Source organism: Camelina sativa, chromosome 10 (assembly GCF_030686135.1).
Source record: "Camelina sativa cultivar CO46 ecotype springtype chromosome 10, ASM3068613v1".
NCBI lineage: Eukaryota > Viridiplantae > Streptophyta > Magnoliopsida > Brassicales > Brassicaceae > Camelina > Camelina sativa.
The window spans coordinates 7,305,238-7,321,076 of record NC_141889.1 but is presented as its reverse complement, the minus strand read 5'-3'; the positions used below and the strand labels follow the sequence as shown (position 1 = coordinate 7,321,076).

At 38.7% G+C, this 15,839-nt stretch overlaps 3 protein-coding genes and 1 pseudogene across 13 annotated transcripts; 1 reads left to right on the top strand and 3 right to left on the bottom strand.

The window, feature by feature from the left end:
- Positions 1-2: 2 nt before the first annotated feature.
- Positions 3-3,676, bottom strand: LOC104717850 (uncharacterized protein At5g49945-like). Of its 7 annotated transcripts, none has more exons than XM_087470663.1 (5): positions 1,807-3,676; positions 1,619-1,736; positions 743-1,330; positions 329-532; positions 3-232 (listed from the first exon to the last, which is right to left on the bottom strand). In XM_087470663.1, the coding sequence occupies exons 3-5, from the start codon at positions 1,304-1,306 to the stop codon at positions 140-142; spliced, it is 861 nt and encodes a 286-aa protein (XP_087326789.1). In that variant the 5' UTR covers positions 1,307-1,330; positions 1,619-1,736; positions 1,807-3,676; the 3' UTR covers positions 3-139. The 7 variants fall into 7 exon arrangements, 3 of the variants coding, with proteins under 3 accessions (XP_087326789.1, XP_087326791.1, XP_087326790.1); XM_087470665.1 differs by having other exon boundaries at positions 1,619-1,710; XM_087470664.1 differs by having other exon boundaries at positions 1,619-1,727; positions 1,807-3,614.
- Positions 3,635-7,796, bottom strand: LOC104720145 (protein STICHEL-like 2; annotated as a pseudogene). The gene is made up of 8 exons (XR_015568227.1): positions 7,601-7,796; positions 5,821-7,241; positions 5,497-5,716; positions 5,241-5,417; positions 4,951-5,125; positions 4,438-4,864; positions 4,249-4,345; positions 3,635-4,085 (listed from the first exon to the last, which is right to left on the bottom strand). The product of XR_015568227.1 is annotated as a protein STICHEL-like 2 (transcript).
- Positions 7,797-8,127: 331 nt separating this feature from the next.
- On the top strand, positions 8,128-10,114 carry LOC104717851 (protein S-acyltransferase 8). Its single transcript, XM_019231136.2, is given in 6 exon segments — positions 8,128-8,148; positions 8,427-8,612; positions 8,938-9,122; positions 9,124-9,229; positions 9,412-9,645; positions 9,767-10,114. Coding segments are annotated over 6 exon segments (801 nt in total). The 3' UTR covers positions 9,836-10,114.
- A 2,538-nt stretch (positions 10,115-12,652) lies between these two features.
- LOC104717846 (uncharacterized protein At5g49945-like) lies at positions 12,653-15,720 on the bottom strand. 4 transcript variants are annotated; one of them, XR_015569249.1, is made up of 4 exons: positions 14,281-15,706; positions 14,046-14,188; positions 13,246-13,449; positions 12,653-13,161 (listed from the first exon to the last, which is right to left on the bottom strand). XR_015569249.1 is itself a non-coding variant. In XM_010435480.3 (3 exons), the coding sequence occupies exons 1-3, from the start codon at positions 15,286-15,288 to the stop codon at positions 12,931-12,933; spliced, it is 1,443 nt and encodes a 480-aa protein (XP_010433782.2). In that variant the 5' UTR covers positions 15,289-15,720; the 3' UTR covers positions 12,653-12,930. The 4 variants fall into 4 exon arrangements, 2 of the variants coding, with proteins under 2 accessions (XP_010433782.2, XP_087326788.1); XR_756307.3 differs by having other exon boundaries at positions 14,142-14,188; positions 14,281-15,603; XM_010435480.3 differs by lacking the exon at positions 14,046-14,188 and having other exon boundaries at positions 14,281-15,720.
- Between the last annotated feature and the right edge of the window lie 119 nt (positions 15,721-15,839).

Genomic DNA, 15,839 nt, shown 5'->3' with positions numbered 1-15,839 from the left:
AATGGGTTTTAGAACTCATACTTCATACTTGTCATGTTTTTTTATTCGAGACATACAAACTTGGAATCACAAATGAAAAGTACAGACGAGGATAACTTCACTCTGTTATTTGCAAAACTTAAACAAAAGGGAAGACGACTTAGCCAATTGACTTGGTCTTTTTGGAATTTTTGATTGAGCTGACCGGTGCGGTTGGACCTTGCCTCCTCATCTCGTGTATAGCCGCATCAGCCTGCATACATAAATTTTAGTTTTATTCAACCATATTGTCACATATAACAATAGAATGAGAATGGCTTGTGGGAATAGGTTTGCCAATAGCTGATACCTGTGAGCTGAACTTGTAGCGTCCAACTAAGTCAATGTAATACGGAATAAGTGTTACCAACCGAACCGTATCATCCATGTGTTCAGCATCTGGTAGGGCAAACTTGAAAAGCAGCATCTTCCTGTGTTTACCAGGATGTTGGTCCGAAAAATGCATTGATATGAAATACTTCCCAAACTTTTCGAATGACTTGTCACCAAAAACCTACACATCACAATTGCATCATTGCTAGTCACCAATGAGGCCAGAGGGTATAGGGAAATGGAGTGAAAATCAGTGAACTCTCTCAGAACTTCCTACGAATTTTCATGTTCATCCCTTATATATGTTTAGGCTGAAGTCCAAGAATAAACTAAAATGCTATAATTATCAATCAGCAAACGACTAGAAACCCAACAAGATTTAGCATCTGACCTTACCAAGTACCAGATCTGTAATCATATCCCTAGCTACCTCCTTAGACTCGGACATCACAGCTAACTCCTCTGATACCCACTTCCTCCCCCCGGGAACGGGCACCATTCCTCCAAACCTCTGTAGATCCCTCAGCTCCTTGTGCATCGTTTTCATAGCATTTTTCCTCACCATTGCAAACACGATGTGATCCATGGCTTCATCGTTCATGTGCACTTCGAAACTGATCTCATCTTTACAAGGTACAACTGAGTTGAAGAGCCTCAATATCAAATTGTGCCGGCTCTTAAGCTCCATGGTCGCCAATAGCCCATGACAATACCTACGCCCGCTCGCGTAGAACTTTAACACGTTCGCCGCTTCTTTCAGCATTAACGGCGAGTCCTCTCCTTCACCAACTCCCAACAAACTGAAGTTTTTCTCTAATATCGAGTCTTTAACACAAAATTTTGAGGCCCAAGCCAAAGCGAGGTTTTCATTCTCACGTTTTCCAGTGAAGTAGTTGACTGCGTAACCAACCAAGATAGAGACGCAGACTATCTCTACCGTGTACCAATGCTTCATCTCCAGCTTCCGCAGCTCCTTCACCTACAGTAAGTTTATTAAGGTGGTTGACTGTGAGTTTGTTTCTTTATGTGTATTTCTTCTTCTCACCTACTTCCTATTTTGATAATGATTTTAATATTGTCGTTCGTTGAGTGGACAATTATTTATGCAAGCAATCTTATAATATGTTCTGCTAGGTCATATAAATTTATTATGGCTTCCCTGTTTGAGTTGCCACAACAAATTAGTAAACTGAAAGCAACAAACTTGTTATGGTCAAGTGTTTGATCATAAACTTATAATATAGTTTTGTAATTAAGGGACTCATACCTGTCATGTTGTTTACGTCTCTAACTTTCATATCTTGGCATGCTTATTCGAGACATACAAGCGTCGTGTCTTCCCAAAGTACACAAGAAACCCTGCGCAGGTTTACAAACTGCATTCTCTGCATCCGTTTTACTTGTCGTCATGGCGTTCAATATATAATCTTTCTTATGCAAACTTGTCAAACTTACCTTAACACATACAGAGTCAATTCGGCTTTCTCTGCGAAAACATGAGCTGTTGGATCCGCTACGCAGCTATTCTGTTGGATCCGCTACGCAACTATTCTATAGACAGTGGCTACAAACCGATGCAATAGTTTAATATGCGAGACCCTTCTGGTTTTCACAGCAAAACCTCTGAGTTATGTTTACTCCAATTGCCCAACTGAGTCTGCAAGAATCTAATTCAGGACCTTCACACAAACTCTGAAGATGTGCTTCTACAGTCAAGTCAATTCAGCTGTCCTTAGTTACTTGACCTAGTCATAGAAACTCAAATCATTTCCATTATAAATTCCGGCTATATGACTATCCTGTGTGATCACCGACTGCTATGTGCATAAATTTCACCATCTTCACAAGCTTTGATTGCTCTCTTTTTCTGGTTGCTTCTCTCAATTCCAGGCACATAGTCTCGCTTCTTCACTCTCCCTGATTTGCTCATAAGATACAAGTACCTATGTCTCATCCCCATCAATGGATGCCTCTCTATCAAGAATACTTTATGGTAAGCTTCCCTTAAGACAACAGTTTGGGTCCGAATCTTATGCGACATATAAAATATACCCGGGTGGTGTACTAAAGCCTGCTTGAACCTTATCCCGAACCCTAAATACTCACCTAAGCAAAGCACATTGTCTGTCTCAGTCTTCTTCGATACTAAGAGGTGCAGAAGCTCATGAAGTACTGCGACCGCCCACTTCTCGGCCTGATCACTGAACGACCCCAAGTGAAAGGCATTCTCATAAGGTGAGATGTAAGGAAGATTTTGCCACTGCTCAACCCATTCCTTCACTCGTTTGTCCAACTCGTACCCTTTGGGGAAATTCATCGAATACCTTATACGCAACCCCTTTTTCACACGAGACCTATCAACGACGGCTTCTCTTCTCTCCATTTCCGACACAGCGAGGCTGCTCCGCCGCGAAGAAACTGCCAAAGCAAGCGTCGGTTCACCCGTTAACCGATCTTTGATCTCCGTTACTTCAAAAAAATCCGGGTAATCGCCGATCAGAGAAGTGATGTAATCGTGAGGGAGACCCAAATCGAACTTGAAACGATCGACGACATTGAGAGGAAGACTTCCGGCTCCGGTCAGCATCAAGAATTTGGTCAGCCGTTGGACAGTGGCGTTGCGGTGAAGCGGGGAGAGATGAATCATCTCTTCTTCTTCCTTGTGGAGGGCTAGAGCTTGGGGAGTGAGGCGAACGTGGAGAGGATGAGAAGGAGAAGGCTGATGAGTGGAGAAGACAGATGGGTATTTCTGGAAAAACGCGGCAGCGGTTATGTGGAGATTGACGAGTGGCTTGAGGAGTGAGAGGGATGAGAGAGGGAGTGATTTGGGAGGAGACGATACGATTCGATCCTTGAGAGAGAGAACTTGTTTGAGGTTTTTCTCGCGCTGAACAGCTTCGTCGAGGTGATGGTCACATACCCATTTGACTCTAGCATTGACGAAGGTGCGTCTTTGTTGCAGAGCTCTCCCCAGCTTTGTCGTTGCGGCTGCCATTAGAGTTCAGTGCAAACTTCTGTAAATTATATTTTCTCTAAGGAACTTATATATAGGAATAAAGAAGTCTGTGTTGATACTGAGTCAGTATCAACACTAACACAAACAAACATGCCGGACTAAATTCAAAGCCTCGTATACAAAATGTAAGATTATACGAAGAAGAACCCTTTTGAATAATGTGTTGAAACTTTTTTCAGAAACTTCTCTCAAGTTCTTATAAATCTAACATTCTGTAATATGTATAGAGGTTGAGAAAAGAAAAAACGGACATGGGAGTATAATGGGTGAGAGAAAAAAGAAGACATGCTTGCTTACTCCCTTATCCTTATCTTTGTCTGTATTGTTTACTCAACGCCTATCACTACCAAGCACAGGTACAAGTACAGTAAAGATTTACAAAACCACATCAACACTATTGACAAATATATGTCTGATACCTCTGGAGACAAGACATTATGCAGAAGCCTTGACATCTCTAACTAATATAATATTAGATAGGTAACATAGAACATCCCTTGAGAGATAGATTTGCAAAGGGCGCACACAAAAGTTAGTCCTCGGAAGATGCGGTTGCTTCACACAAAAGTTCTTACTCGGCGGAACCAGCCAGAACATCCGCTTACGTTGTCTTGTGAGCTTCCGCTAATATCTCCTCCATCATCAAATATGCAGTGCTGCAGGGAAGGACCCGACCAATAAGCCGTGAGCTCTTGCTGTTCTGTGCCTCGCCCTGACCCTACAAGACATCAGATCATCACAAATCAGCAACATCAAAGGTTCCGACGACATAGATCTTTACCAAGTCCTCATTAATTTTGAGGGTAGATAATATACTTATAGAGCCGTGGGCAAAAAAAATCAAACCAAACGGAATTCGTAGGCCTAGTAGAGATATTTACCTTCCCTAAGGGAGTTCTCCTCCAGCACAACACGTCAGCGTCGTCTTCAAGCCTGCACAAAGTCAGAGGCAGAGCATACTCAGCGTCGTCTTCTAGCCTGCACAAAGTCAGAGGCAGAGCATACTTGAGTAGCTATCCAAACCACAAAACAACTTACTTTTGAAAAAAATATATGAAACCAATTTTTACCTTTTGTCACCTGGAGGCATGTGTGGAGTACACATAGCAGAAGTTGCATCGCCTTGGTCACTGGAACAGCTCATTCGAGACGATGCATTGGCTGAAGAACGAACACTTCGAGCCCTCGAGACATTTCCTTGGCAACTTCTCAGAGAATTTGTAATTACAAGCTTTTCAGATGCGCAATCAGAGTCGGTTCTAGCAGCCAGGTAGGGCTTGTGTTGCATTCTACGTGAACAACTGAAAAGTCCAAAGAAAAGACTTGCTGCTGCTTTAGCACTCTTTGGTGGAGAACACGCAGATATAACAAGATTCATTCGGATCTCAACGTTTCATCCTAACATAGATTGGAACGAGTCTGCAATCAGTTTCCATGATTTCTCTGCTCTTGCTACATGTTGAGGTGTGTAGAATTCCAATTCTGCTATTGCCACACCTGAAAGAGAAACGAATATGCATTAACTTATCAGAGACGCAAGCCAAAATTAAAACTTCAGAGTATCTTCAGAAAATATAAGATACCTTTGTCAACAGTAAGTGAAGTCAACCTTCCTCGTTTCAGTAAAAAGCTCTTTAGTGAATCAGAACAGCACAAATCTGTAACCGTTTTCCACACAGTTTTTCTCTTAAGAATCCGCGGTTTCTGATTTAACAACATCACCAGGAAAATCCGATGATGTACTGGAGAGCTCCGCGTCTAGATACAGGACCAGGGTAAGTTATATAGTTAGCAACCAACCAAGATAACATGAAAAAGAGAAATGAGATAATGAAAAAAAAGAAAAGAAGAAGGCATTATATAGATCAAGGACCTTTGCTTCTTTAGCTTCTTTCATTTTCGTTTGTTGCAAAAGAAGATGAGTCGGTGTTGCTAAGTTGCAGAAGTGCTACAGTGAGCCAGGTTGTCTGGTTTTTCGATGCTCTCAAGTGTTTCTCAGCATCAGATAGTATCTTCAATGCATTACTCAGTTTCTGCATTTCTTCTTCAGCTGTATAACAATATATGATAAGGAGTTAAGACAGGTTCAATATGAAGCTGATATGATATGTAAACATTGGGGTGCTTACATGTATGCCTTGTAAGAAACCTAAGTCTGGTTGCTGAACTACTTTCTTGAGAGTTTCCAGCAATGATGTCCATAATGACATTAGCTAGCTGGGAAATAAGCTGCATTGGATCTATTTTGGTTCTCATAAGTTCCCTCGCCCTTATAACCGTGTTTGAAGTATCAGAAGACAGGGCAAGATCAAGCAGGTCAAGAAATTCATCATCAGAAACAACCCCAATCTGCAGAATAAAAGAAACACTCATATTCCTTTTTTAAAACTAAGCTAACATTTCTAAGAGAATTGAGTGATTAAAGAAGTATGAAGAAAGATGTGTAAACTTACAAGCTTGTAGGCCAAAGATGTTGTAATTCTTTTACCAAGTAAACTTAACTGATCAAGCATTATCTCAGCATCTCGAAGTGAACCATCAGATTTAGAAGCAAGGAAATCAATTGCGCCCTGATCAAAATCAATACCTTCTTCAATACAAATCTTTGCCAGCTTATTTGATATATCCGTATCACATACTTTAGAGAAATGGTATTTCTGAGACCGTGAGAGCACATTACGCGGTAGCCTTTCTAACTCCGATGTAACCAATATAAAAACCGAATGCTGAGAGAAGTTGTCCAAACTGTTCAAGAGAGTACCCCAAGTTTCTTGACATAATAACTGACACTCATCGATTATAAAAACCTTAAATCTAGATGAAAACGGAGGAAGAGATGCACTCTTGATGAGAGACCTGAGGTAGCTAGCCCGGTTTAGTTTACCAGAGTCTATTTCCATCACGTCCCTGCCACTTCCGGAGAAGTATGATTCGCATTCACTACACAACCCACATGGTCTACTATGTGCAGCCTGTGAAAGGCAGTTTAAGGCAGCCGCAAATATCTTAGATGTTGATGTTTTACCAGTCCCACGAGGACCGTGAAAAAGATAAATAGAAGTAATCCTTCCTCTCAGTATGGTGCTCAGGAGACATTTCACCACAACTTCTTGTCCAACTAACTCATCAAAAGATTTAGGCCTAAATTTCTGACTCAGACTCCTTGGCAACACTTCGTGACTCGGTGTCGTTACATCACTCTCACCATTTCCATTTCCAGGTAGTAAAGGATACTCTTCTACATCTGAGGATTGGTTTGATCCTCTGTACCTCGGAGTTCTTGACCAGCAATACGTTATCCCGCAACCACGGTTAGATTGATTATCAAAATCAACATCTTCATCACCATAATAACTATGATTTGTTGAGGTCATTGGACTACCTAAACGACTTCCATATTCACCAACTGAACTACCTAACTTAGTTGAATAATGGTTTCTATATCTTCCCCCTGAAGCAGCCTCTTCTTCAGCATGATTAACTGAAGGCACATTACATGCTAACTCCCTACCTTTAACAGATCTATCAGTAGAAGGCGATCTACTCCTTGAGGAGGCATCTCCTTCAACATCTACCACCTTGCTGCTCAACTTGTGAAGATCACAACCATTCTCTAGCTCTTCCATTATCGAGTAAGATCCTCCAAAAGGAATCAAACCCCCAGGACCAGAATCAACTTTACAAGCATCATCACCATGTTCCACAAACTGAAGTGAGATCCCATTGTTGGAACCAGTTTCCCATTTGACATTGTCAAGCAAAGAAGCAAACTTGCTCATTGAAGTGGTACATGGATCTCTCAATGACCTAACCCTTCTAAGAGCCACAAGCGTCCTTGTGATGGGAACATTTACAGAATGCCTCCTAGTCTCCCCCCATTATTCCCAAAACAGATGCAAATACAAATCCTAAAGCTCTCTTTTACTCTCCTGAAACTTCAAGATCCGACTCTCATCATCACTTATCTGGTATAATGTGACTGAAATTAGTAATATTCCGCAGCAGTTAAGCTCACTAAACAATGAAATGTGATAGCATAGCACAAAAACAGATGGGGATAAAAAATGTATAATATTAACACTCACAGAGCTCAAAAAAAACGCATAAAAAACAGAGACCCAAATAAGCTATGGAAAAGAACAAAACTTGGAACGAATTTTTATAAAGAAACGACAAACTTGAAAATCCCAAACTTGAATACCAAGGTGTATGTAAATGAACAGAGTGACGTACAATGCGGTTGGCAAAGCGGCGAGGCGATCGCCACCGAAAAGCACGCTTGGCGCCTTGTGCGAGCACCGAGTAATCTCTTCGCCTCGGCAGGGTACTTGACCGGTATCGCCTCGTCGAGCTTCTGGTCACCCAATACGTCCTCAGATCGAAATTCGACGATTGAAGAAGACCCAATTGCTCCGCCTGAGAGTCTCATCATCATAGGACGACTATTGACGGGTTTCTCCGCCGCAAGAAAACACAAGCTGGGCACTAAAACGGTGTCGCTGAAGCACTAAACAACAACATCGCCTTGGATGGAGATGGAACTATCTCTATCCTGGAGTGAGAGAGAGAAACATTGGCAGAGACGATAATACCAACCAAAATAATTGTGAAGACCACAACCATTCTCTAGCTCTTCCATTATCGAGTAAGATCCTCTAAAAAGGAATCAGGACCATGACTAGGTTTTGGTTGATTTTGCTCTGTGTAGCTTACTAAATATCACTGATTGGTTGGTTCGCTTTGGTACGTGTAAACTACTAATGTTGCAGATGCGAAAAACTGTAAGGGCTTGGTGGGTTCACAACCATTTTGAATGACCTTTACATTACATAATTAGTGGTTTATGGGATTCATAAGCTGTGTATGTTGGTTTAAAGGGGCTGGGATTCTTGTTCAATTTGTATACACTGCATTTTGATTTTAGCATTATCTTATTAATCAAATTTTTTTGGTTTTGAATGCCTTGACTCTGTACATGTTTTAAAACTCAGTGTGGTAATACCATTAAATGAATGGTCTGTAGTATCTTGATTTGCTCTCTCCTTTCTCTTTTTTGCAGAAATTCATCCTTGGTGGGAGATTGATATTTGGACCAGATGCTAGGTCACTGCCTGCTACCTTGCTGCTGATCATTGTTCCAGTTGCTTTGTTCTGTGTATTTGTGGCAAGACATCTTCGCCATGAGTTTTCTTCCTACAATGCAGGTTATGCTATCTTGGTGGTAGCAATTCTCTTCACTATTTATGTAAGTCTAGCCTTCTTCCATGCCCATCTCATTACTCCTACTTATTTACATTTGTTTCTTTCTGTTTAATTGGGTTATTATCATCAAGATTTATCAGCTGTTTTTTTGGTCGTTAGATGTTATGTTTACAAAGCATCAGAGTTTAATTCACTGCTATGCACCCTGCTTGGCTACAAATATATAACCTGAAGATGTTTCTTGTTCGTTTTGTACCTCCGGCTTAGAAGTTTAAACTGTGTCTTCCTACTCTGTCACATGTTGCGTGGCATTCTGACTTTTTACTTTTTACTTTTTTCCTGCTGAATCGCCTAGTTGGTTTTGATAGGTATTGATCCTCCTCTCCTTCACATCTGCACGAGATCCTGGTATAGTTCCACGAAATTTGCACCCACCAGAGGAAGAACTACGCTATGAGACAACAATATCAGCTGATGGAAGACAAACACCAAGTGTTCAAATTCCTAGGACCAAAGAAGTCATGGTTAATGGTGTTTCTGTTAGAGTGAAATACATGCATGCTTTACAGGCCTCCTCGTTGCTCTCATTGTTCCATCTGCAACAACTGTGTTGAGCACTTTGATCATCATTGCCCGTGGGTGGGCCAATATATTGGACAGGTAAGCTCATTCAAAAGCATATTGACTTTTAAAAAGGATAAACTTCAAAAAAAAATATATATATGGCCGAGGTTTCTTTTCTCCTATCTGAAAAAGGCCAAGATCTGTTTGTTCTGCTGATTGGGCAATCTTGTTTTGTTACGTGGGTAGACTTTGACTTAGAAAGTTGTATCCATTGGCAGAGAAACTATAGGTATTACTTTATGTTTGTTTCTTCGTCAACACTTCCCTGCATCTATGTGTCCTCGATGTCGGCTTTCTACATCAAGATTCTGATGGATAATCAACACGGAACTGTGTGGAGGGCAATGAAGGCTTCACCTTGGTCAGTTGCTCTGATGATATATTGCTTTATTGCCCTGTGCTTTGTTGGAGGGCTCACAGCGTTTCACTTGTACCTCATAAGTACAAACATGGTTAGTTGGCCCTTACTGTTTCAGAATTCTGTTTTCTAGTTGGAATCATTGGTCGTTTCTTCTGATATTAATTAGTATCCTATGCAAGTTGTGAATCAACTGATGGCCGGTACCGTGCAAGTTTTGCAGACAACCCTATGAGAGTTTCAAGGCATGGAAGCTGGGGAAGAAGAAGTGGGAGCTGAGTTGATCTTACGTTGTTTTAAAATTGTTTCAAAGACTTAGGGGAGAGGGTCTCTATAAGGACAGAAGTTGGTAGATATGACTTGGTATTGGGGATTTGCGAAATCAGTTTATGTAATCTTTAAGTCTTTAAGTATATACAATACGAAGATTAGTAGTAGTAGTTCTCCATCTTTTCGTTTTCTTTAATATGTATATTGTGCAATTTTGTTGATATTAGATGAAATTTGTAATTGTCAAAGACCAGTTTAAACAGGGGTAAGAAAATGGTAAGCATGTTTCTGAATCGCATCTAAGAAAACCACAACAACACATTCTGCATAGCTTCTTTGATTTTTCCACCCCAAACGAGAGATGGTTAGATTTGATGATTCCCATTGCCAAAATTGAGACTTGCTTTGAAGGGTTTAACATTACTAAGCTCAGTACAATTCTCAGAGAAGCTAGAACACACCATTTCTATGCTCAGCTCCCATCAATCTCACATGCGAGATTTGTACATATGCAGCATAAGATCTCTCTAAACAAAAAAGGAAGGTTGAGTAAATTATAGCCGTTCCCAACGCCATACATGCATTACCTCGTTTCTCAAAGCCACACTTGTCTACGGCTTAGCAGCTAAAATTAAATTATAGCCGTTCTGTCTCAACACTCATAATGTTTGAGTAAAATCTGCATCCGAAGACGCAAGTAAGATATTGGGAGGCAATCGATTCTCAAGAACTCGGCTTAGTATCTCTCCTAGAATGATTCTGTCAACGACGTCATATGGTCTTTGATGTCGGCGCCTTTTGTTGGTTGATCTTTGAACAATCACAGGGCAGTCGGGGTAGCCGCATACACGCTCTATGTGTGGTGTGTCGATTAAAACGTAAAGGGAAGAAGAAGAGAAGTAGATTGGATTGACGAAAAGTAGGCGCATATAAGGAAGGAAAATCATATATATTACTAGATAATGTCTCACGCATTACGTGGGTTTGAAATTAATAACAAAATATAATTATATACTTTTAAAAGGAGTTAAGTAAATTATTGAATAAATTTGTTATTTAATAGTTTGTATTACATAAATATTCTTTTAAATACGTATCTTCAAAACTTGTACAAAAATTACAAAAATTTTCGTTTAATTATGCTTATAGCTTTCTTAGTTCCTTCGATAGTTTTCCCCCTTTCCAACAAATGCAAGAAAATTTACCTATTATTTATTATATTATTCAGATTCATTATGAAATTAAATATTATTCGAGATGATTAATCGAAAACTAAAGATGCTTTATCGAGATGATTGATGAAAGTCATATATACAAATCATATGAAATTTGATTCAATTATACCTAAGTGAGACCAAAACCTAACTTATATATATTTACAATTCACAATAATTTGGTTTTAATAAATTAATATAAACATATTATGTATATATGTTAATTAACTATATACTGATAAATGATATATGATTAGAATATTATTAATAAGTGAATAGAAATTAAAAAATAGTTACATAATAATTTCATGTGAATTATTTATCTTAAAATGAATAAAAAATAAAAGCAAAATACAAAATACGCGAATATCTTAAGGATGACAAGTAAAATTGAAAACAAAACTATACATCTTGATGTTCATAATATAGGAATAATATGTATGTAGTACTAATATCCAAAAAAAATTAAGAACAATTTAGATGATAGAAAAGTTACATATTTCTCATATTTTAAAACAAAAATATCACATATATATATATATATCATATCACATATATATATATATATATATATATCATATCTTACATATATATATATATATATCATAAACACATGTTGAACTTCTTATAAACATAATAGCATATGCTACACACATGTTGAAATCTTACATAAAGTATATAAAAATTACAAAAAATGCAATAATTTAATATTAATATATATTTTTTTGTTATTTAGACATTTAAATTAAGAGTTTATGATGTTTTACAATAACTAATGTACAAACTTTTAATAAAAATCATAAAATTTTCTTTAAAAATTACATTTTATGTGTTTACCATAATTTTAAAGACAGAGTCTATAGTTTTATATATTATTTGATATTTTTTCTTTTAACATAAACAGAATTATACATATATTTAATACTATATTTTTTTATTTTTTATTAATTTAATAAAATAACCATAAACTTAGTTCCCGTTTAATCCCCATATAATATATGATTTTTTTACTATGCGCTAGGTCCATCCCGACCGCCGAACTAGCGTCTAGCGATTTCTAAAACAATCAAGACATATTAATAAATAACTGTAACTAGACATACATATTTTTGATCAAATAAGTTTTAATAACTACCCATATACATATAGATCTAAATTCATAAAAACAAAATGTAGATTGATATATATGTATATATATTTCATATATATTGAACAAAGAGAAAGATACATACAACCAAGACATATTAATAAAAATAAGTGCAACTAAGGCATACATATATGATGATCAAACATGGCTTGCAACTTTCTTAAAAGTGACATCCAATTATCAATCAAAACAATTTTACAATTAATTTTAAAAATATAAGCCTATATCAACAACCCCAACTAATCACAGTACTAACATATATGTTTGATCGTTGTGACTTGTGAGTTTAACTAGTTTCTTCAATGAGACTAACATATATGTCTATGTTACGAAACTTTCACGGAGATGAAATGAGACATTGAGCGATAGAACAAAAAATAAGATCGCTCCATTCATTTTTCAACGGATTTTTGAGTTGAAACAAAAATTGAATCATGATTACTAGTGTAACACATCTTTTGCAAACTGACTGAGAACAAAGGATCAAAGGATGTTACTTTCTTAAGTGAACAAGAAACGAGAGCCTACAACTTCAAAACTCAAATTATGATTGAACGAGGTTCTAGAGGCTTATCAGAAACACTGCCTCGGTGCCACTATAAGGATAACCGTAATGAAGTAAAAATCAACTGCAAGTAGAGAGATTCATGAAGGAAGAAAATATCTAATCGAGGACTAAAACAGGAGTAGAGGAAGATATAGCTATTCCAACGGCAAGCATGAGAAAGATGCCCCCCTAGACTTGAGTCTAGTGGCCACGACTCATCTTAACTTTTGGCATTGACTTTTTCATCTGGCGTGCACGTTCTTTTGCTTCTTTCTTCCTTAGTGCCTCGGCGCTAAGCTTTGCCTCTGCCTCCTCCAATACTTTCTTCTTTTCGGCTTTCTTTCTCAGCAACGCCTCATGTCTCACATTCTGAAGTTCTTTGTATGCTTCTTGAGCGGCCTTCTGCCTAGCACCGTCAGTTTTGTTCTTTGCCTGCAAACAGAAATTCATATTTATTCAATTTGTCCCACCCACTAAGTGATCAAAGGGCAAGTGAAAATAACTTTGCCCCTATACCTGGGAGCTGAGCTTGTAGCGTCCAACTAAGTCAATGTAATACGGTATTAGCGCTATAAGCCGAACCATATCATCCATGTTTTTAGCATCAGGCAGGGCAAACTTGAAAAGCAGCATCTTCCTGTGTTTGCCAGGATGTTGATCCGAAAAATGCATTGAGATGAAATACTTCCCAAACCTTTCGAAAGCCTTGTCACCAAAGACCTGCAGAGCGCAATTGCATCATTAAAGTCTGATTAGTACAACAGATAATTTGAGGAGATACAAAAACCACGCATCACAATAAGAAAAGTTTAGCTATCCAAGTCCAATAAAATCGATATCCATTTTCCACATCTACAGACATAGATAACGCGAGTGGGTGACAACAATTATGCAGCAATTCACTCAAGGCAACTGTGTCACTATGGACAAATCAAATTTAGATATATATTCGAAATTTATGACAATAAAATAGTAGCCACAGCACAGAAATGGCATTTGTTAATGGTCATGTACGCATGATACTCTTTGATTAGTGATCAAGCATCAGAGAAAAACACAGTATCAAATGCTCTTCAGAAACTTTTAATGAAAAAAAAAGGAGAGGAACATCATACACACTAAACTCAGGTAGCGATTGTTCAACATATCAGTACCATGTGGTCTAAATATATCATGACAAGAGGAACCTAAGGAATTTTGCAGTACATCACAAATCTCCCTCCACCCTACATCTCTGTACAGTTTGACTATGCTAATTGGATTCAACCTAACTGCCCAGCTATAGTGTCAAGCCAACTGATCATTGGAGTTCTTACTCTGATCAAGCACCTCCTTTTTGGAGTAAATATAGCTCCTTTTTCTAATTCAGCATAGAGAAAACCCAAGTCACAAATGAGGGTAAGGCATCTAACCAGTTGACTACCAATGGAATTTCATGTTCATCCATCAAATATTTAGGCTGCGTTCAAGAAAAAACTAAATTAAACTAAACTGCTATCATCGTCAATCATCAAACAACTAGAAAACCCCAAAAAGATGAAAGTATCTGACCTGATCAAGTGCAACATCTGTGATCATATCCCCAGCTACCTCCTTGGACTCAGAGACCACAGCTAACACATCCGATACCCACTTCCTTCCCCCGGGAACGGGCACCATTCCTCCAAACCTCTGTAGATCCCTCAGCTCCTTGTGCATCGTTTTCGCCGCCTTCTTCCTCGCCATCGCAAACACAATGTGATCCATAGATTCATCATTCATATAAACCTCAAAACTAATCTCATCTTTACAAGGCACAACCGAGTTAAAAAGCCTCGAGATGAGATCGTGTCTACTCTTAAGCTCCATGGTCGCCAATAGCCCATGGCAATACCTACGGCCACTGGCGTAGAACTTAAACACATTCGTCGCTTCTTTAAGCAACAAAGGCGAGTCCTCTCCTTCACCAACTCCAAGCAAACTAAAGTTTTTCTCAAAAATGGTATCCTTAAGACCAAATTTGGAAGCCCAAGCCAAAGCAAGATTCTCATTCTCACGTTTCCCGGTGAAGTAATTGATCGCGTAACCAATCAAGATAGAGACGCAAACGATCTCCACCGCGTAAGATTGCTTCTTCTTCGGAACCTCAGTATCCGCAGTTTCAGAAGCAGAGTCAAGATCTGGCGTCTGTGGATCGGAGGAAGGAGTGGCGTTATCGGAAACAACCGGAGATTCAGTCGATTTCTCTTCCTCAGGCAACCCTTCGAACTCATCTTCATCCCAGTAATCGAAAGAGACTGACGAAGAAGGCTTCACGGACTGAGTCGGAGGATCCGATTTAGAGGAAACCGGAGGAGTAGAATCAGATTCGGGAGATGGTTCCAGATCTAGAACCGTTGACTCAGACTGAGTCAGAAGAGGAGGGCGAAGCGAGTGGTGAAGCTCACTGGAGTCTTCGGAGACATCGTCGTCTTCAGCATCGAAACCTTCGAAGTCGGAAGAAGGAGACGCGTGAACACGATGATGAAGGCAGAGGAAAGCAATCAGAGCGATGGAGAAGAAAGAAAGGAGACGATTCATTGTTTTGGATCCGTAGAGAAGAAGAAGATGAACTCTCTCTTCAGCTCCGAGAGAAACCAAAAAAAAAGTTAGAAAGAGAGAGAGAGAGAGAGTTGCGTCGTCGTGCTTCGCCACCAAAGGCGTCAATATCAGATCTTTATTTTTATGTACCAGAAAAAAAAAAAAAAAAAAAATTATTCAGAGGAAAACAATTAAACACAAATACTCATCTTATAAAATTTGGGGAATTTTGTCTATATAGCTCAGAAGTTAAAGTTTAGTTACAGAATTAAAATAAATCGTCGGATCTAATGAGTAATGAGGTACATCTACCACAAAATTGAACTATGTTGCCTGAGCTTATAAGATCATATGAATCAATTAAAGCTAACAAATATAGGTGGACGAAGTGAACTAAAATGCCCAACTAAACTGTGGTATTGTTTCTCTGGTACATTCATCAGCTCCTTCTACTTCCCCATAGTGAGTGAGATAAATGGGCCGGTGGGCTCTGGCTTTAAAATTAGGAAAGAGGTATAAATTATCACTGACAACAATTGGGGTTTGCTTCT